At 37.8% G+C, this 20,854-nt stretch overlaps 1 protein-coding gene across 1 annotated transcript; it reads left to right on the forward strand.

Annotated features, from left to right (window-relative positions):
- The first annotated feature begins 1,138 nt into the window (after nucleotides 1–1,138).
- Nucleotides 1,139–20,854, forward strand: mettl14 (methyltransferase 14, N6-adenosine-methyltransferase subunit). The gene is made up of 11 exons (XM_003221812.4): nucleotides 1,139–1,264; nucleotides 3,017–3,105; nucleotides 4,290–4,377; nucleotides 8,471–8,551; nucleotides 9,051–9,138; nucleotides 11,461–11,551; nucleotides 12,448–12,589; nucleotides 13,819–13,911; nucleotides 14,700–14,816; nucleotides 17,629–17,839; nucleotides 19,038–20,854. The coding sequence occupies exons 1-11, from the start codon at nucleotides 1,199–1,201 to the stop codon at nucleotides 19,340–19,342; spliced, it is 1,371 nt and encodes a 456-aa protein (XP_003221860.1). The 5' UTR covers nucleotides 1,139–1,198; the 3' UTR covers nucleotides 19,343–20,854.

A 20,854-nucleotide genomic window follows, 5' to 3' on the forward strand; every position in this document is an offset into this window, starting at 1 on the left:
ACAACGCTGGCTCTTCGGCTTAGAAATGGAGATAAGCACCAACCCCCAGAGTCAGACATGACTGGACTTAATGTCAGGGAAAACCATAGGATCTGATCCCAGGTTTTCTGACTTAAACTCAATTATATGAGTCCACACTGTCAGATAATCTGGGATAAACAGAATACCTGGGATCCGATCCCGGGATATAGGGCTGTGTGGAAGTACCTTATGGCCCCTTCTACACAACTGAATTAAATCTCACATGTTCTGCTTTGAACTGGGATATATGGCAATGTGGACTCAGCTAACCCAGTTCAAAGCAGATATTGTGGGCTTTTCTGCCTTGATATTCTGGGTTATATGGCTGTTTGGATGGGTCCTAGGATAAACAGAAAACCCGGGATCAGATCCTGGGATATAGGGCCTGTCTGGGAGGGCCCTGACTTAGAGGGAGCAATAATTCAAAACCTATTACTGTAGAGTCTCACTTATCCAACATAAACAGGCCAGCAGAACGTTGGATAAACGAATATGTTGGATAATAAGGAGGGATTAAGGAAAAGCCTATTACACATCAAATTACAAATTAAGCACCAAAACATCATGTTTAACAACAAATCTGACAGAAAAAGTAGTTCAATACACAGTAATGCTATGTAGTAACTGCTCTTATGAATTTAGCACGAAAATATCACGATGTATTGAAAACATTGACTACAAAAATGTGTTGGATAATCCAGAATGTTGGATAAGTGAGACTCTACTGTACCTGTAAAGAACCATTGCACAAGGTTGTTAATTTCAGGGCCTTGTTAAGATCTCACGCCAGATCAGGAGACACTGAAAAGTCATCTCGGGAGGGGGGAAGTTTCAACCCTTCCAGAATTTTTTTTCTGCTATGGGCCTGGCTCCAAGTGTTTTAGACTTCAACTCTCACAATTCCTAACTGTTAGGAATTGTGGGAGTTGAAGTCCAGAACACCTGGAAGGCCCAGGTTGGCCCAGGCCTGCTCTACCCTATAGAATCACTACTTATGCTACTAATGCCTTTCTCTCAGTCCCAAAGTACAAGAACTCTTTGCATACATTTATATTACTGTGTGTTGTTTTTCGTACGTCTATGTTCGCAGCCAGAGAGCGAGAGAGGGAGGAAGTGACGTCTCAACTGTGCGTCAGTAAGGCGCCCATTTCTGAACCCGCGCGTCCGTCGGTTGAGGATGAATAGCCGGCTGCAGGAGATCCGGGAGAGGCAGAAATTGCGGCGGCAGCTCCTGGCCCAGCAGGTAACGGGAGAACACGGGGTCGGCCTCCGTCCTTCGGGGCTTGGGCGTCCGCACATGCGCCCTAGCCTCTGAGGGGGACGCTGACGGATGGATCGCCGCCCTTCTCACTGAGAAGGGCAGTCATTGGCCAGCGCCAATGAACCCGGGAGGGGCTCTGCGTTGCCATGGAGACGAACGGGATCAGGCTGTATTAGTGCTGACAAGTAACACATTCTCAGGCCCCTTCCACACAGCTAAATAAAATCCCACATTATCTGGGTTGAACTTGAATATATAGCAGTGTGGACTCAGTTCAAAGCAGATATTGTGAGCTTTTCTGCCTTGATATCCAAGGTTATATGGCTGTGTAGAAGTGCCCTCAGTCTCAGAACGCCATGGCAAACCCAGACTTTCAAGGCCCCTTCCACACAGCTGATTAAAGTCCCACACTCTCTGCTTTGAACTGGGATATATGGCAGTGTGGACTCAGGGCCTTCCCACACAGCCCTGTATCCCAGAATATCAAGGCAGAAAATCTCACAATATCTGCTTTGAACGGGGTGATCTGAGTCCACACTGCCATATATCCCAGTTCAAAGCAGAAAATAAGGGATTTTATTCAGCTGTGTGGAAGGGTCCCCAGATATTTCATTTCAAAGCAGATATTGTGACTTAGCCTGCCTTGATATTCTGGGTTATATGGGTATGTTGACGGGCCCCAAGAAAATCTTCCCATTTAATTTTTTCCCTTTTTTGTTCATTTTTAACATTAATTTTCCACATCATATACTACACATAATATCATAATACAGTAACACACCACTATCTAAACCTTTGCATTATCTCACTCCCCTTCCCTGCCCAAGTCACTGAGTTCTACCAATTACTTCCCTGTAAGTTGTTTTACTAATGAATTAGCCTCTATCTCTCTCTCTGCCCTTAAATTCACAATGCAATCTTCTTCATACTTGAGCATCAAGCTTTGTATGTGACACCATTGCACCAGGCATGAGAAAACTTCCACCCTCCAAATGTTTTGGACTTCAATTCCTAATGGCTGTTAGGAATTGTGGGAGTTGGAAGTGTAAAACACCTGGAGATCCAAAGTCTGCCCATGTCTGCATTATACTGTTTAATTTGGGTGAGAAATACATTGCGACTTCTTTTTGGCATTAGGCAGGCCTCTAGTTATTAAAACAACCAACAAAGGGGGTTTCCAGTTTTTCTTTATTGACATATATTTTCCAAGAGATTCCACCTGAACATTAGTTGTTCAGCAGTGAGCTGTTCAGCAGTAGAAGTCTCTGCCCTGGAGTGTGAGGGAGGCTCCTTCTTTAGAGGCTTTTAGAAAGAGGCTGGATGGCCATCTGTCGGGAGTGCTTTGAATGTGATTTTCCTGCTTCTTGGTAGGGGGTTGGACTGGTTGGCCCATGATATCTCTTCCAATTGTAAGATACTATGATTCTAAGGACAAAAGAAGATGATGTCACTTTCATGGAACACTTTACTCCTGTCAGACATTTGATCTTTGGGTGAAACTACACTGCAAAATGAATAATGAATAATAATTTTAAAAAACTTTATTTATACCCTGCCCCATTTCCCAAAAAGGGACTCACAGCGGCTTATAATCATAAAATAAAACATAGTCGAAACAAGGTAAATAAAATATCAAATTAAAGGTTTCAAGTATGTAGTGCTTGTATAAAAACTTCTCTTACTGGTTTCTATAGTAATGGTATTTATTTCCTTGTTTGTTTGCTTTTCTCTTAGTTGGGGGCCGAAAGCGCCGATAGTATTGGTGCAGTGTTGAATAGCAAAGATGAACAGAGGGAGATTGCTGAAACAAGAGAAACTTCCAGGTTTGTACTGAAATAAGTTGTGAAACTTCCCATAACAGGAGCATTCTCAAGGGAGAGAAGACTGAAAGAATACAAGTTAGCTTGAATTTATTTTCCTTTTGACTAGTTTAGGCAAAGTTGAGCTCTCATTGTTTTAGGCAACAACCTGCAAACATACACCATTGTAGGGGGGAAAGAGCTGAAACATAAAATGTTTGTTTCTTCTCAGTCTTTGAGTTTGTTGAAAAAATGGCAAGGTTGTGGGTGACAGTTAAAAATATTCATCACTTAACATCTCTGAATTATTTACAAGTGTATCAGGTGTCCTAATTAGTTCTATAATTTGTTTTTAGTGTTGATGTGTGCGGTCTTGCACATTATTTTTGGTGTAAAGACAGAATAGAAATTAATATTCTAATTGCCTGCATTTCCTTTATATCATGTGAAATTTCTTTTAGAATGCTGAAAAATATACCTTTATAATACGTAATTATCTTAATGCAGGATATATTTAAAGCAATCCGTGGTACATTATTGTTCAAAAAGGGTCAGCTTATACATTTTCCCATCTCTGGATGCATTATGGTTAATGAAAGAGGACAAAACCTTGGGTTGCTGCTTTCCTCTCCTCATGTATAGATTTTTTTTCTTCGTGTCAGGAGCGACTTGAGAAACTGCAAGTCGCTTCTGATGTGAGAAAATTGGCCGTCTGCAAGGACATTGCCCAAGGGATCCCCGGATGTTTTGATGTTTTATCCTTGTGGGAGGCTTCACAAGGAGCTGGAGCTGGAGCTGACAGAGGGAGCTCACCTGCACTCTCCCCAGATTCGAACCGGCAACCTTCAGGTCAGCAACCCAACCTTCAAGTCAGCAGTCCTGCTGGCATAAGGGTTTAACCCATTACACCACTGGGGGGGGGGGGGACACTCCTTTTGTATAGATGTACAACATAGATATACAAAAACCAGCACAGTTCAAGGAACAAAAGAATCTCTACCTTCTGCTTCCCTTATGTATAGCTCTGATTGGGATGTCTAGTGTTCGTTTTTTAAGGCATGTGCCATGGAAGAAAGGGTGGTACCAAAGCAAGTGAGAGAGAAATAATTACAAAAGAGAAGTAGACCCAAGAGAAACAGCCTTTCAAATCATTGTGTTCATAAACTGTTCTCATAGGCCAGTACACTCTCTCTTCCTTGCATTTTCAGGGCTGCTTATGACACATCTGCATCAAATGCCAAACGCAAATACCCAGATGAGGGAGAAGCAGACGAAGAGGAAATAGAAGAATATAAGGTAAAGGAACAGTGAAATAATGTCTTTCAGCAAGTGAAGAGTATGGCTTTGGTACTCTCACATGGAATTATATAGAAAACTGTCATCTCGGACATTAAGAGGTATCAAATGAAGCATATGGCATTGGTATTTCCTAATGGAGTTATATGACAAGCAATAGTGTTAGGCTTCAGCTCAAAGGGCATTCTTATAAATAAGACAAATCCATTTGAAATACCTTAGCAATATCTTTAATAATCCAGTCCAAAATACAGAATTTAGTGGATTTAAAAACTTAATGAACCATTCTTTTGATTCTCCATTTGGTTTGAGATTTCCATTTATAACCATCCAATTAAGAAGGATTCGGTGCATTAACATTGCACTCCACTGCTAAGCATCCAGGGAGAGAGTTTCGAAGCACTTACCTTACATTTCCATTGAAGACAGTATCTCTTCATTTAGGTTAATGTTGCTACATGTTAGGTGGGCATTAGCCAGCAGGATACTGTCTTGTTCAGAAATGTTCAAAAAGTCAGGGAAAACCAGTGTAGTAATGCAGGCAGTCCCCAAGATACGAACAAAATAAGTTCTGTAAGTTTGTTCTTAAAATGAATTTTATGTAAGTCAGAACAGGTACATTTTGAAGTGTAACTCCAGCCAAATTCACTTTTTCAGGAGTGAATTTCCCTTCTGAGGGATAGATTTCTTTCACTTCCTGTTGTTTCACCCTCTTCTTAACTATGAGTCATTTGTAACTCAGACCCCTTCTACATTGCCATATAAAATCTAGATTATCTGCTTTGAACTGGATTATATGGCAGCATAGACTCATATAATCCAGTTCAAAGCAGATAATGTGGATTATTTGCTTTGATAATCTGGATTATATGGCAGTATAGAAGGGGCCTCAGGGACTGCCTGTATTGTGTGGAATATGAAGGGAACACTATTTAAGATCCAGAGAGGTGTGTACTGCACCCTCTGCTGGTCTTCCTCATATATGTCTCTCTAACTTTTCCCTACCTCATTTTTAAGATGCTGCTTAAAAACTTTGCACATTAGTATCCATTGCTACTTAGGCCCACATTATTTGCTTTGAACGAGAACATATGGCAGTGTGGAGTCAGATAACTCCGTTCAAAGCAGATATTGTAGATTATCTGCCTTGATATTCTGAGTTATATGGCTGTAAGGAAGAACCCTTAAATTGGTTTGAAACGTCACTGGTCCTGCAGTAAGATTAAAAAATCAAAAACCGCCTAGTTGATAAATATGGAATACTTGTGTCATTCAAACTGCAACTGGTTTTCTCTAGTGGTGATGTTGCAGGAATGAATTACAGGTAGATTAATGTTTACTGCATAGGAATTAGGTATTAGTTTCAATTTGTTATATTAATATTAATTTTTTAGAAGTTCAAGGGTGTTGTTGTTTGTTCATTCAATCAATCACTTCTGACTCTTCGTGACCTCATGGACCAGCCCATGCCAGAGCTCCCTGTCGGCCATCGCCCCACCCCCAGTTCCTTCAAGATCAAGCCAGTCACTTGGATACCATCCATCCATTTTGCCCTTGGCCAGCCTCTCTTCCTTTTTCTTTCCATTTTCCCCAGCATCATGATCTTTTCCAAGCTTTCCTGTCTTCTCATGATGTTCAAGGGTGAATTAATATCTGTTTATTTAGTGTTTCCTTTAACAACTTAATCACTATTTTCTTTCCTGCAATGAAAAAAACCTTTTCAATACTATAGCTTCTCTTTCTTTCTCTCTGGCCCCTTCTACACTTCCATATAATATCCAGATTATCTGCTTTGATAATCTAGATTATATGACGCCTCCCCCCCCCCCTCTATATATAGGCAGTCCTTGAGTTACAAACATCCGACTTACAAACGAGGGAGAGACAACAGGAAGTGAAATCCACTAAAGCTTTCTCAACATCCAGTTGTCACAGGGTCATAACGTAAGGTGAAATCTTCTGAACAGGGGCACAGATAACAAAACAAACACCACTGGGATGTTAATCCTTACCTATGCTATCTAAAACTGGACTGCCGAGAGATAGATAATAGACAGATATATATACACACACACATACACACGGGGCTGATTTTTTTATTTTAAAAAACACAATAACAGTGTATCATACATAGTTCAGTATTTTTACCAATTCAGTTGTTGCTTAGCTTTTGTTAAACATGGGTGCTCCAGTACAATTGTTTCGGTTATTTTGAATAGTTTTTTCCCATATCAATGCATTAGTATTTTTAAAGTTTATTAGAAAACTAACTCCTTTCTTCTTCTCTGAAGAATAAATCTTTGCAGGATACATTCTATTCTCTGACATATTACAACATAAAAACATCAAAGAAACTTGTGAAAAAACTGTACATGATAGAGAGGTCATTTTTAGATTTGAAACACCAAATTCCCATAAAATCAGCATGTGGTTTTTAAAAATATTTTATGACCTCCAGTTTTCCAGTCCTGTTTTATTGAAGGGGTTCAAATGCGTATTTTTAAGCACGCTTTTTAATAAATGGATGAAATTATTCCAATAGAATAAGTTCGGTTCTTTCAGAGTGTTTTAAAACTTTTGAGCTTAATCCCTCTGTAAACATTGATACTTTGCTTTGTCTCTTTATATTCTGCTTTACGGTTGATGTTCTGCTTCAGCAATTTTCTTTATCAGGCTGTGGGAATAATGGTGTTCCCAATTAATTCTCCTGAATCACAATTAAACTTCTAAAGCAGTTTTGAAGGAGGTGGGTATCAATGTCGTCGCTGTCCCCCCCTTCATGGTGCAGCAATTTACTCATCCCCAAAACAGTTTTTTAAAATTCCAGCGTGATTTTTCCCCAGCCTCTTCCAAATGAGTCAAAGTACTCTCAACCGCAATGGGTTTACTCCACCATCCCTCCATATTTTAAAAACCTGGTTGGACCCTTCCAAATCAGTTGAAAATCAAATTGAATTAATAGCAAAAGCAACATTGCTCTTGTTTTTGCTTAAATTTGGGGGATTGTGACAGATGTTTAAGATATGTAGGACCATTGAGAGATCAACATGCCTGTGTTTTGCAGTGAATTCTAGCTGTTTAGAGGAAGGAAACAAAGTATTACAAAATATTATCTGGAAAAATAGAATTTTAGAGGGCATATGGCCTCTTGGGAGCTTCCAAAGCCATATGTTGGAGCCCCAAGTAAATGCAGCCTGAAGCTGCACTTTGCCTAACCCTATTCCAAACTTTGGATCCAGAAAACTCTAAAAGCTGTTCAACACACTGAAGTCGTCTTGGATTTAAAGAATAGCTGGTGGTAGGCAAATGGCAAGTCTCAGTTTGGCTGCTGCAGGGGTGAGTGTTGAATGGCTGTTTCTTTCAGTTACCACTTGCTGAGTTTCCATAGAATATTCCTGTCTCACATATATGGTTTTATACTTCTCATGTCAGGATTAATCGGGGTTTGGGGAGAACACACAAGTTTCTGGAAATGGCCTGCTTCTTTTCTGCTAGCTAGGGAATTCCTCCTTCTCCAATCATCAACCTTGTTTTTCCCCATCACTTCTTCAAGAGTCTTTGTTTCCTGGAGAGTGACTTACCATACACTTAGGCCCCTTCTACACTGCCCTATATCCCAGAATCTGATCCCAGATTATCTGCTTTAAACTGTCTTATATGAGTCTGGGATCAGATCCTGGGATATAGGGGCAGTGTGGAAGGGGCCTCAGAGAACCATAATTAAACACCAATATTTTATATCTGCAGACTTTTGTTATCTGGCTATATACAGAACATTGCTAATTCACTTAAAAATCTTAGGAAAAAATCATAGCATTTATTATAGAATGAATCAAAAGTGTTTTTGATCTTTTGGTCATTTTCAAGGCATCCAGGTAAAATCTAACTGGTTTAGTCATTACAGTGATGACAGGATGCAGTATCAGATTTTGTTCTACTTTCTCAAACTGGCATCAGAAGTGCTAATGGTCTGCTGTTGCAAAAGGCTAATGTTCATAGACAGCCCTCTTCTTTCTTCATTTAAAAGCAAAATGATAATGAGAAGAGAAGCATATTGTCCCTACATGCATATAAACTGTGCTTTATTCGAAAGGATGAAGTAGAGCTGCAGCAAGATGAAGAGAACTTGCCATATGAGGAAGAAATTTACAAGGACTCCAGTACTTTCCTTAAGGTAATCAATTTGTGCACCTTCAAATGGTGGTCTTGTATTTCCTTCCTTATTGTCCTCAAAGTAACTGTAAATACAAATTTAGTGTCTGGATATTCTCTTAGATTATCCATAGAGACCCATTTACAGCAATTTATTTTTAATTACTTTTAAGCCTTGCAAACAGCCTCAAATACCAAAGTTGTAGCACTCCACAATAAAGCAGTAGCATTTTGAAAACAGAAAACTGTAAAATGCTTGTTATGTTTATTGTCCCATCTGCTTCTCAGGTTCTAAACGTTATTAGAATGCTTGGAGTATCCAAACTTGAAACTTCATGAAAAAGGGATATTTGGAATGCTTATGCATTCAGGGACCTCATTATAGAAGTTAGAAGATTATATTATAAGAAGATAAGAGATTAGTGGTAGTATGTAGAATGGGGATCATTATGTGCATGAGAGCTAGCTGCCTCATCTTACTAATCTTTTTATTATTTTTTGGCATTTCCCCCCTTACATAGGGAACCCAAAGCTTAAATCCTCACAATGATTATTGCCAGCACTTTGTGGATACTGGGCACAGACCTCAGAACTTCATCAGAGATGTGGGTATGTCAGACTAATACATGTCAATAATTTTGTTGCTCTATGTGGGGTGTATTCTTTTCAATTTTTATCCCAAGAGGTTGACCAGATGTTTCAAAGTTTACTGAGTGGTGCCTTTGGAATGACATATATATTTAGTTGTATTTAGGTAAATCTGATAATGACCAAAATCAGCTTTCCCCCCTCTTTGTTTTTATAACACTTGATGAAACAATAAGGAGGACTCAAAAACTTCTCAACTTTATGCATTTCTTAGATCATAATTAAGGCATTTGCCATGTGCTACTGCAAAGCTAGTGTCAAGAGTCAGACGCCAATTAGCGAACAAAAATTGAGTTTATTCAGCAGATAAGCCAAAAAGTAATGTTAACACAGAAAAAACCTTGAAACACTTCACTATCAGTGCTTCAAGAGCAGTTCAAACAAAAATATAATTCAGCAACACAAGCAGGTAAAAACAAAACTAAACAAACTTAGTGCAAACTGCACTTTCTGAGTCCAAGCCCTGCCAGCCGGCTCTGTAGTTTTCAAAGGAACAGTTCCCAAAAGAAAACACTAAATTGGTCAGGAAACAAACAAACAAACTAAGAATGCAGTAGACTGCTTCCACAATGTGGATACAGCCGAAGGCTCCAAAAGGATGGTGAAAAGACGTCATCCGGGATTCCAAGGTCAGGTCAGGAGATAACAGCGGTGTCCAAAGAGTAAGCCAGGAGTCAAAAGCCGATAGTAGTCATCAATCACAGGGCGAAGGCAGTAGCAAGGTCAAATTCCGATCCAAGGTCTGAAGAGGGTGCAGTCATCCAAAACAGGTCCACGATAAGACACAGCGAGAGCCAAGCTAGGTGATAACAGCAGATTCAAATCATAGTCCAAGTCCAGTCTTCATGGAAACACAGAGATCCCAATGGCGCCTCAGCAACACCTTGCCACACGCAAAGTGCAGTGGCCAAACATTCCCATTTTATTCCCCTTCCTCCTGGGTGACCAAACACTCACACCCAAACACCAGGTGTCCCAAATCTACTCAGAGTCTGAGCTCCACACAGCTAGAGCTCGTGGATCTGGAGTACCTAGCAATTCGTCGGAGTCCCAATCATCCTGCCCACACTTAGCCCCATGAACACTTAAAGAACCATCCTCCCTTCTCCAAGCATCCCAATTGGGATCAGCTCCTGCAGAAACCCCAGGTTCAGAAGTATCCATAGACCCCAAATCCCCAGACATCTCCGGTGGCTGTGCCCATTCAGTGCCCGCTTCCCCAGCCACCACCTGTTCCTCAGCATCCATCTCCCCATCTGAATCTTCCTCAGAAGATCCCCCATATAGCTCTCTAAGTCGCTTCCTGCGCAACTCCTCCAGTGAACCCTCATCACGAGGGTTTTTTCTTCCTCTTCGAATTCCATCCCCATCAACCATAATCCCCGAAGGCGCAGTCACAACAGCTAGTGCCAGTTTTTCTGGGTTTTTTTTAGTGTTGTTCTTTCTGTGCTTATTGACATGTTACAATAGACATATTATTTTTCAGTTCCTCCAAAACCATGATGTTCAGAATATCAATTTAGATTAATATAGTCCTTTGCCTCTTAAAATAGTGAGTGCTTAATCAGACTTGGCAAAAGTTATTTAATTCTTTATGCAAGATGTTCTGAATATTCATGTTGAGAATATTATATTTCAAAGGTTGCAAGATGTTCAGACGCTGCTAGTACTACAAGTCTCATATGATTTTTTAAACTTTGGATTAGGATAGTGGGTGTGAAAAGTTAACAGAGCTGCTTAATTCCTTTCCTATAGTTGTCCCTTAGTTAAGTGATAGTATATGTTCACTTTAGCATACTTGAAAATACTTGAAAATTGTATCATGGTTTTGATTATATGCAAACTCGGATTCTCCTAAATATCCTAGAAGGCTGACAGATTGGTTTTTGCTTTGTTACTCTTCTAAGACAAACACACACCAAACCAGGAAAAATATGTTTTTTAAAAATGAATTTTCAAATCACTTTCCTAGCAATACTTACAGTCAAATAAACATTATTCAAAATAATTTAAATAATTAGATTTAACAATCACTTTACATGGTGTGATGTAACTTTTCCCACTGGAACAAATTTTTAAAAAGATTGTCATGTCCTAGCTCTAGAAACCGCTAACTAAATACTCTTATCATGTCTTCGACTAAATAATGTTATTGGCTACCTGTGTAATAAAAAGATAGAATTCATGTCAGTTCCTGTCAAATATATCTGAACTCGTTCCTTGTTACCACTGGTTTATCAAAGTTCCATGTAATATTATAACAGTTACATGTTTTCCTGTTAGGCTTGGCAGATAGATTTGAAGAATATCCGAAGCTTCGGGAGCTCATTAGGTTGAAGGATGAGCTAATATCTAAATCCAACACGCCTCCAATGTAAGTACATTTAATGGGCTGGATTCTTTTCTTATAAACTGTCTCAACAGTAGCTGCTTGCTAACTAAGATCCTTTCTTTTAGCACCTGTTTAGGATTTGCATGTTCTATTTCTGGGTCTGTGTTTATAAAATAGCTATTTGAACTTCAAATAAATGTATCCATTTTGTTTTTGTCACTTTGGAGGATTAACTGAGATGCTCAAAATGAAATTTTGTCATCAGACTGTGATTATTCTTAAAGCTACCCCTAGTTTCCTCTTGCCTCTTTGGAGATGAGTAAAGGCAAACAGACCTACTTAAAACTGGTACAGAAAAACGAGTAGGAGAGAAGACCAGTATAGATTGTTAATTATCTATAGTCATTCTTTATTATTACACTGCTACTTTCCAAAAATCTAGTTTGTTCTTAGTCATCAGTTTTTGGTGCACAAGTACCTGGAACAAAAGGTTTCTTGTTGAATGGGTTAAAACTGGAAAATGGATTTTAAAATGGAATATAATTATTGTGATTTCAAATGCACTGCTGCCATGCTATTTATTTCACTAGAACCATTATTTATTTTGTATCAGATTTTTTCTGAATTTCAGTAGGATAATGTTGCCTGGTTCAAACTTCTGATCCTGTTTAGTAAAATGTCTGCTGGTAAACAATGCTAGGATTGTTTTACATATCTGAAGTATTTCAATCAGACTTAGAATACTTTGCATTGCGATTAGTTTATTATAAGATTATATTCTCAGAAAGTCTATTGCTGGTTTTTAATATGTAAATAGATGTTTTGCCTAAAAAATGTAAGTTGTACAAGATCTGCATCCCTGCTAGATACTAAACACTGAGACTATCTTCTGTTGGTTGATTTGTTTTCTCTCCTGTTCTCCCAATTTGTGTGGGTAGGTATCTGCAAGCTGACTTGGAAGCTTTTGATCTTCGTGAACTCAAGTTCAAGTTTGATGTTATTCTTATGGAGCCACCTTTAGAAGAATACTACAGGGAGACTGGTATTACAGCTAATGAGAAATGCTGGACTTGGGATGATGTGAGTTCACTGTAGAGAAGGATTACCCTTGTCTGAGAATAATGTTAACTAACCTTAATTGCACATATTTATTTGTTTTTCCAAACTCTCTTGTCTAGCCCCTTTTCAGAAATACAGATTTCTGTGAATATATGTGTGTTCAACATTATAAACTCTTCTGTATTGCTGTGCACTGATCCATGCAAGAGTCCCCTTGAGATTAGTTTCTCAATCTTTTTATGCCTAAAAATGACCATGCTGTTGCCATTCATGATTTAATTTTAAAATAATATAGTTCATGTTTTCTTGGTTTTTCACCATTCTGAACCCACCGAGGTCATGAGCACAATTGCCTAGTAACCCTTCATGTGATTCTAGAGATGTTTATTTTCTTGAAAATAGGGTTCATGTTAGTAGTGACAAATACTGATGTTTAAGAATTGGTAAGCAATAATGTTGTCCCTTTGCTACATTAAAGATGCTGATAGCATTTTTAAATAAGAAAAGCCTGTTATGAAGAAGGATCATAGTTTGGGATAAAGTGTATAATTTGCATGCTGGAAATCTTAGATTCAGTCTCAGGCTGGGTTAGGAAACATCTCTCTGAAAATTTGGACACCTGCTGCCAGTCATCACAAATGCTGAGCTTAATGTAGTAATGATCTGATTTATGAAGTTGGCTTTTCCCCTATACCTACTTATGATATAGACCCTTCTCTCAGTCCCACCTCCATCTCAAGTTCAGTTGGTGGGAATGAGAGAGAGGGCCTTCTCGGTGGCTGCCTCACAACTCTGCCCACAGTGCTATCCTTCCAGCTGCAGGCTGAAACCTTCTTATTCAGACAGGATTTTAAAGATGGCATTTAAATATAGTCGGGGAGTATGTGGTTTTTTAACTTTAAATATATTTTAATGGTTTTTAACTTAATTTTTAGTGCTGTTTGTACTTAATTCTGTTTTGTTTGTATATTTGTATATTTGAAATTGTATACTAATGCTTTTATGTCAAGTTGCTTTGAGTCCCCTTTGGGGAGATAAAGCGAGGTATAAGTAAATATAATAATAATAGTAATAGTAATAGTAATAATAATATGTTTGTGTATATCTTCAAATTGCCAGTTGACTTATGGCAACACCATGAGTTCTTAGGGTATTAATCGGCAATCTCTCATTCAAGTTCTAAGCAGAGTTGACCATGCTGTTTTCCATGAACAGACATAATCTGGTGCATTTTTCTTCCTTGTTTTTAGATTATGAAGCTAGACATTGAAGAACTTGCTGCTCCACGATCATTTGTCTTTCTGTGGTGTGGTTCTGGGGAGGGTCTAGATCTTGGCAGAGTGGTAAGATGATTCTGTATATCTATGGTATTTTTCCCCTGGAAATTCCCATGGAATTGTATTGGAGGGTCTAGCAGATTCTTAGAGAGGAATCTTTAGGTCCTCAATATAACTCCCAGTATGCTGGGACCAGAAGTGAGGTGATTTAATGGCTAATGGTCATATTCATTGTTTCACATAACCACAGTCCAGCTGGGAAAGTATGGCCCATTTTTGTAAGATTAGACTTATTTATAATTCTTCGGGTCCATGAAGTTTTGTAATGACAAATTGTAGTGCTTTCTGTAAAATGAGGCCTTGATGTCCTAGGTATCTACTCATTTGATTTACCGGATTTATGACACTCCCCCCTCCCCAAGAATGAGACTGCAGTTAAATAAATCCAAATATTTTTCCACTTAAATCATCAGTTACTTTCACCTATACAACTCTTTGATCTAAAACTCGTGTTTCTGTTTTACACAATCTTAAAAAAAAAACCTTGCCATATACACTTGAAAAAGAATAAACCCCATTAAATACAGTGGGTTTTTAAAAATTTGATGTAAGCATATGTATTATTGTGGTATAAATAATATACAGTTTACTTAAAAATGGCTGACCACTTTAAGGCAGTGGTAATAGACCCCCAACTGGAGACTCTGCAATATTTTGTGGAACTGGAGGAGTTGCTTTTACAATGAAGGGCAGAGAGGTCTTCTTTCACCATAGGAGTGTAAGTGTCTAAGCCTGGATCCCATACTTTGATATAAAGTACAAAATATTTATCTTACTTTGTTAAAACGTTTCAGTGTTTGCGCAAATGGGGCTATCGAAGATGTGAGGATATCTGTTGGATTAAAACCAATAAAAACAACCCTGGGAAAACCAAAACTCTGGACCCTAAGGCTGTCTTTCAAAGAACAAAGGTACATCTGGCCGATTTTCTTTCTGTTTGCTGTATCAGCTTACCTTGTAAAAAAAAGCATACCCTTTCTTACTGATCAAAGCTGTTGGAATTTTAGGAAAATAATCACAGATGAATTTCTCTCTATTTTTTTAAAAAACAAATGAATGATTGAGTTTGAACTCTTTGTGGATTCTTCCCATCTGAGCAAATATTGGGAGTTTCTGTCTGTATCTAACGCTTACTAGAAGTTCTGGGAAACTTTTGAATGCATATTCACTCATTCTTATTGAAATGCAGATCAGATTGAGTAGAGCTTCATGGAATTTTTTTTACCCTTCAGAGAGGTGGTGGAAAAGAGTTAGAATGCCTTGTATAGTTCTCTTTGTACCAACCTGTTGCTATAGTTGGCAATGAGATGTGATTGACCTCCATTGTGTCAACAATTAAGATCCCTACATTGAAATGTAAATCAAATATTTTGCGAACAAGAAAGGAGCAAGGCTAGTCTTCTAGTTTTCTCAAGAGCCATTTGGGATTGTGATCACTTTTTTACCAGACCCCATGCCTTTTCCATTAGATCCATGCCAGCTACTTAGATAATTCAGTTTCAAAACAGCCATCATGTTGAAAAGATTTTGAGACCTTGTGTTTTATTGCATAGATAATCAAATCCTTTGTATTGATCTAAAAGAAATGGGTTGCCGCTACATTTGATCATCCTAAAGTTTATTCAGGACTTAGCTACTGTTATGACAAAATATGGACAGACAGAATCGTTTCTCCATGTTTTGTAAGGTGTGACTTAAATGTGTCATTAAAACACATTTAAAGGAAAAAAAGTTTTGAATTGAAGCAACTACAGAGTAGTCAAACATCTGCCATGCATGCTTTATTCCAGACTATCTCCTCCTGAAAGGCCTACACTTTTGTTGCTTATGTGTATAGACGTTTTGTACATACATTCACTAGTTTTCCTGAAGGTTGTGCCCCTAGGTACATTGCCACTAAGCTCTTAGATAAAACTACTGTTACATTGAGTTTGCAGCAACTTGAGATGATTTGATAAAGTTATTTGAATATATGTTTAATGTAAGGGCTTGAGAGTACTTTTTCAAATATGAAACAGTTAATTACTAATAGATTTCTTTGTTTTGGATAGCTAAGGTTATTTAGGTCAGTTGTGTACAGAATGCAATTGTGAAAAACTGGTTCTTCCATTAAATGGGAATTGTAGTTGTGTGTTGAAGTGGATCATTTTCTTTGATTGCTGGTGTGAGGAAATATCCAAAGAATGGGTTGATTTCTCTCACTTTTTAAAAAAGTCATAAAACGTGATGAATTATAGATAAGTTTGGTAACCTCTGGATTTACTCCCCAGGTCTTTCTTTACACCAGGGAACACCTATTTTCAATTTCCTATTTATTCTCAACATTTCTATACATACCTTCACATCTTCTCATGGTCATTCTTCATATTTATTTCTTTGACCAAAAAGCCCCTTTACTCCAGTTATGTTATGTAATGTTATGCTCCAGCTAGGAAATTCTCTATTTAATTCACAAAACATACATATTCAAATTCTTCACTAGTTACCCATGTTAGGGCCCTCAAGAGCAGGCACTTTGTAGAGATAAATGTGTAACTTCTTAATCACGCTCAGTGTTATGCCCCTCCCTATGCTTCTACTTCCATCCTGGAGCTGCCTCTGCAGAGACTCCTGGAGTCCTTGGAGGTAGAAAGAATGTATTCTGGGTCTGACTTTGGAAATCAGGTTGTTCCTCATCACAATTTTCACCTGGAATAAATCAGTGACAGTCAGCTTCATGATCATTTTTATGTATCTAGTTTTTCAGAGCTGGAAACACTGGTGCTTGTGCCAGATATCTGGAAACAATTATTCATTTATGTCTGCAACATTGTGAAAACCATCTGGTGACTTCAGTAAATCAGCATTTTATGATCTGGAGACAGTTGCTCATTTGGGTGTTGTTTTTATTTAAAACTAGAATAATCTGTACAACCCACAAGTAATCGTACATCACTTATGTAGACTTCCTGCATGTAGACTTTCTCAGCCACTTTGGTTCAACCTTAATCTTATTTTTCAAAAATTGTCAATTTTCTAAGCATAGCACAGTTCTTAGCATTATTCACATCAATTAGTACTGATACTTAGTCACATGCCAGTGAACTTCTGTTCCAGTTTACAAAGATGTGCAATTTATAGTCTTTTGAAATTGCTCATTTCAATATAATTTCGCATTGTAATGTATCAAGTAGAAACTATAATATGCGGAAATAAATAGATTTTGCCTGTCAAGTCCAAGGAGGGGGTTTGAGAAAGGGTTTTGGCTGGTGTTCATAGTCTGAATTTGTCCTCTTACCTAGGGGTGCCTAACACAATGGCCCTTTCTTCCTTCTTAGCCTAGTGCTAAGTTGACTTTGACTTCTGACTTAAATGTAACTATGGTTTTTTTGTATATTTCATCTTTCATCATATAAGAAATCCTCAAATTATCACTTGCAACAAATGTGCTGTTAGAGATACCTGTTTCAGAAATGCCTTTTGGGAACACCCGTGCTCTTTTAAAAGAATTTTTATGCTTTACCTACTTAGTAATTTTTAGGTGTGTGCTAAAGTACAAAAATCTATAGAAAATTTCCGTGTCCCAATCTCTAGCTGTTTATTTAACTGAATCTTCAAAATATGTGACATGCTTTTCTCTGACATTCAGTTACTAATGTGTAACCTACTCTATAATAGGCGTTTACCTTCTTATGTTAATAGGCTTCCCAAACCCTTTGTTGTTGTTGTTGTTGTGTTACATAGGAACACTGCCTTATGGGTATTAAAGGAACAGTCCGCCGTAGTACAGATGGAGACTTCATCCATGCAAATGTTGACATTGACTTAATTATCACGGAAGAGCCAGAAATTGGCAATATAGAGAAACCAGTGGAAATCTTTCACATCATTGAACATTTTTGTCTTGGGAGAAGACGGCTTCATCTCTTTGGAAGGGACAGCACAATCCGACCAGGTCAGTTCTAGTCTGGGTTTTGCTATTCAACCAATACTTCAGTTTTTACAGAAGAATGTCTGTAATAGTGCAGAGAATGATGGTAGGGGACTCTGGTAGAGTAGCTATTTCAGTTTGTTGCAGATTCCTTTTCCTGATTCATTGGAGTTTTACTTTCATAGACAACACTTTTATTTCAATGGATTCAAAACATGATGGAGACATATATACTTGAATATTAAGGCACGCTAAAAGATAAACTGAGATAGGAACTAAAGATGTAGGTTCTGTTGTGATTTATAGAAGCTTCAGCAATGATTGTATTGCCATTTTTTTTCTCCTACAATATTTGTAATGTGAAATGCAGGGCCTTGACCATTGCTTGTAAAAGCTATTGGTTATACTTAAAATGTCAAGGCCCCAAATGTAGTGTATTAAAAGTAATCTTCATTTTCATGTTTCTTGGATATTACAGTTAGCTCACCATTTCCATGGATTCAGGCATCCACAGCTTGAAAATACTTTAAAAAAAAAAGCAAATCTTGACTTTCCTATTTTATATAAAGGACTTTCATTTTACTACAGCATTGTATTTAACGGGACTTGAGAATCCTTGAATTTTGATATCTGTGGGAGGTTCTGGAACCAAACCCCATTCTACCTACCCAAATGGCCTATTCTACTTGCAAACAACAACATCTGAATACCGCAAACTATTAGTATGTGCTGCAATGCACACTCTCCTCTGGTCTATTTCAACATTTCTCTGAGGCCCCTTCTACACTGCCATGTAATCCAGATTATTGAAGCAGATAATCCACATTTTTGCTATGAACTGGATTATATGAGTCTACACTGCCATATAATCAAAGGAATATAATAATGGATTTTGTATGGCAGTGTAAAAGGGCCTGATATCCACAATCAAACATGAGCTGGAAAAAATTGATAATCCTTTTGCAGCAATTAGAACAATCATAACTGCAAACGTACCTAAAATAATATAGCTACACCACAAAAAGAGTGATGTTATATCACATAAAGTTACAATACTAATATAATGCTTATAGTTATTTTTCAAAAGTTTAATTTCAAATAATATTAGTTTCAAGCTCTGACTAAATTTATGTACTACAGCAGGAGTTTGATCTGGAACTCATCAAGACATATAATGCTGTGGTTTTCTCACTTGCTTTCTGTTTGTTTGTTTTTCTTTAAGGCTGGCTAACAGTGGGACCCACATTGACCAACAGTAACTTCAATGCAGAAACATACACTTCTTATTTCACAGCTCCAAATTCCCACCTCACTGGCTGTACAGAAGAGATTGAGAGACTCCGGCCTAAATCACCGCCACCCAAAGACCGGGGAGGTGGTGCTCCAAGGGGCGGAGGAAGAGGTGGAACTTCAGCTGGCCGAGGAGAAAGGGGAAGGGAGAGAAATCGAACTAATTTCCGGGGGGAAAGGGGTGGATTCCGGGGTGGACGGGGTGGTGCCCACCGGGGAGGCTTTCCTCCTCGCTGAATGCATTCCACTTTTAATGTTGTCCTGCCTTAATACTACCAATTATCTGTATTTTGAAACTATTATTTCCAAATTATTTTTTAAATATTCATGCTATGCATGCACCCCATTGCAGTCCTTTCACATTCCACAGTTATATTCTTTGATTCTGTTTTCGCAATCATAATCCCTTTTATGAAAACTCAGGATTTGCAGTTTAGTATTCTTAGCCGTTCATGCATCTCCACAAACTATAAATCCCAAGATTGCATAGGATGCAACCATGCCTATTAAAGTGGAACCATAGTACTATAATTGTGTAATGTGAAAGAGTCCCTAGACATGACACAGCATTCTATTTGAGGAGCAGTATTCAGAACTTCTCATTTGGTCTCAATTTTTTTTCCTTTTAAAAACTCAGTTTTGATCATAGTAGCTAACCACTGAACAGAGTTAATCATTTGCCCAACAGACAAGCCTTCCTGATCTGGCACACTTCAGGTTTATTGGACTATAACTTTAACCTTTGGCTGTATTGGATGGAGATTGTTGTAGTTGGAAGGTGTGAGATAGGAAATGGATTGCATTTTAAATATCTTTAATGATTTGTGTAAAATATTGTGGTTTAAAAAAAAGCTGGTTAATGATACATGGAAAGCAAAGAACAAGATTGTTATGAGTATTTTTATATCATATGTCTGTATAACAACACATAGTCTGCCTAGTGTTAAATCCAATGTTACACCCAACTGGAGCAAACTCAACAAAATGAAAGAGATTAGTTCGTCCCCCCACTATATAAATCCCGCTATATATAATAGGAACTGTTGCAGAATTTGCCATGAATGAGGAATCCATAGTCAGATCTTTTTTGAGTGTAAATTCTTTTCCACCTTTAGAAGGGAGATTTTGACAAATCCTGTGGATCCCTCCCAGAGTCTGCAGGTTTGTAACTTAACTTTGGATAAAATACTGCTTGTAAAAGCAAGCCTGTTCATTATTATCATAGTGAAATGCTATTTTCCCATGTAAATATCAATAGGAAGAAGAGTGAGGTTTTTTTGGCCCAGATAATATTCCTGTAGAGAGTTGGTGTCATTGATTATTTGTTTCCAATAGATAACCATTGGGTGTTGTAAGAATTAAGTTTAAGGTCAAAATCTTTTCCTTGAAAACAAACTTTTAAATGTCTTTTAAAGTGAAAACAATGGAATTTATTTTACTGTTTTGATAAATATCATTTTACTGGAGATGTGCTTTTGTTTTAATTCAGAAAGAGAAATATTTTCTTAAGGTTCTTGGTTTTTACTTTCCAACTTCTGCTTTAAATGTTTCTAGTTTTGCTGTAAGAACTCGATTACTATTTGTACATCATTAGTGTTTTTGGTTCTGTGTTGATGACAGTACAGTAAAAGGAGATTGGTGAGCGTTTTACTTGTGATTAAGCTCTTTGAAATTCTCATGATTTCCAATTAGTATACTAATTATATGTAATTTTTAGAACAGTTTTTATTAAAAACAAAAAAATCAGAA

The sequence above is a fragment of the Anolis carolinensis genome, chromosome 5 (assembly GCF_035594765.1).
Source record: "Anolis carolinensis isolate JA03-04 chromosome 5, rAnoCar3.1.pri, whole genome shotgun sequence".
Lineage (NCBI taxonomy): Eukaryota > Metazoa > Chordata > Lepidosauria > Squamata > Dactyloidae > Anolis > Anolis carolinensis.